We start from the raw sequence: 1046 nt of genomic DNA, 5'->3' as shown, positions 1-1046 counted from the left end.
CTTGCAACTTTTTGACACTGAACCGCTGGCCCATTCGGTATTTTGTATGTTACAATTGCCGGCCACCCGCCGTTTAATAACAAACTGGTGTGATTGCTCGTATCTTCCATGAACACCAAATCCCGTACAGTACCGTTGTGGACGTTCAAATCGTGTTCCACTCCTGGAAGAGGGAAGTTGGCAATTTTTTCCACAAAATATACAAATGCATGCATACCAACTGTACAACTGTCCGCGTTGAATTGCATCAAACGAATAGTCTTGTCGTTGCTGCCCGTAGCCAACAGTTCGCCGGTAGGATTGAAAGATGCGCAATAGACAGAGCCCCGGTGCTGTTTTGGGCGGGACAACAGCAATTCTGGACCTTTCGCCACATGATCACGTCTAACAACAGCAAACAGTAAATAGGAATCAAATTGAAATTCCCACTTTCACAACCTCAAAGTTTTCAACAACGGATATCGGCAAATGTGCAACTGCCTGGAATTGGTTCCGACGGCATAGAATCGACCGCTGGGATGAAATGCGGTACAACGAATCGCCTGCTGATCTTCGAGTCGACTGACAGCCACAAATCTCGTATTCACCCCACCCTGAGATAAATCACCGGTATCCGCCGAGCATCGCTTCGCACTGCCGTCGATAGAACTCGAGCCCATGCTTCCGGTAGTTGTGGAAGTGGAAATGATATCCTTGAAAAAAAAACACTTTGCAACTTCAGTTTCTTTTTTTCATTTTCATAAACAGACAGAATTATTAAATCGATAAATTGATGAAAAAAAATATTTTCTTTTTAAAGAATCAAATTATATAAATAACGTTTTTATCCTACTTCAATTTCAGGTTCTTGTTTGATTGCCGTAGTAGATTGATTTGAATGAAAAAACAAACGAAATCTCGTCGAATATGACGTGGCAGTTTGTTTCCAAGAAGTCATGAATAAAACAATATATAAATATATCCGTTTAATTTAAAATCGACCTTCCCACTTATATGAAGGAAGCTCATCTCTGCAATATCCTTGCCATTTGGAACAATAAAATTTG

The 1046-nt window shown here is 40.8% G+C and overlaps 1 protein-coding gene across 1 annotated transcript; it reads right to left on the bottom strand.

Moving 5' to 3' along the window:
• Positions 1–85: 85 nt before the first annotated feature.
• On the bottom strand, positions 86–692 carry Tsp_14576 (WD repeat-containing protein 47; the record flags this gene model as incomplete). The annotated part of the gene is given in 3 exon segments (XM_003366149.1): positions 86–384; positions 439–593; positions 608–692. Coding segments are annotated over 3 exon segments (539 nt in total), but the record flags the coding sequence as incomplete, so codon positions are not given.
• Between the last annotated feature and the right edge of the window lie 354 nt (positions 693–1046).

Source organism: Trichinella spiralis (assembly GCF_000181795.1).
Source record: "Trichinella spiralis strain ISS 195 chromosome Unknown Scfld6475, whole genome shotgun sequence".
Lineage (NCBI taxonomy): Eukaryota > Metazoa > Nematoda > Enoplea > Trichinellida > Trichinellidae > Trichinella > Trichinella spiralis.
Note: the sequence above shows the minus strand (reverse complement) of the source record. Positions and strands in the feature narration are given on the sequence as shown.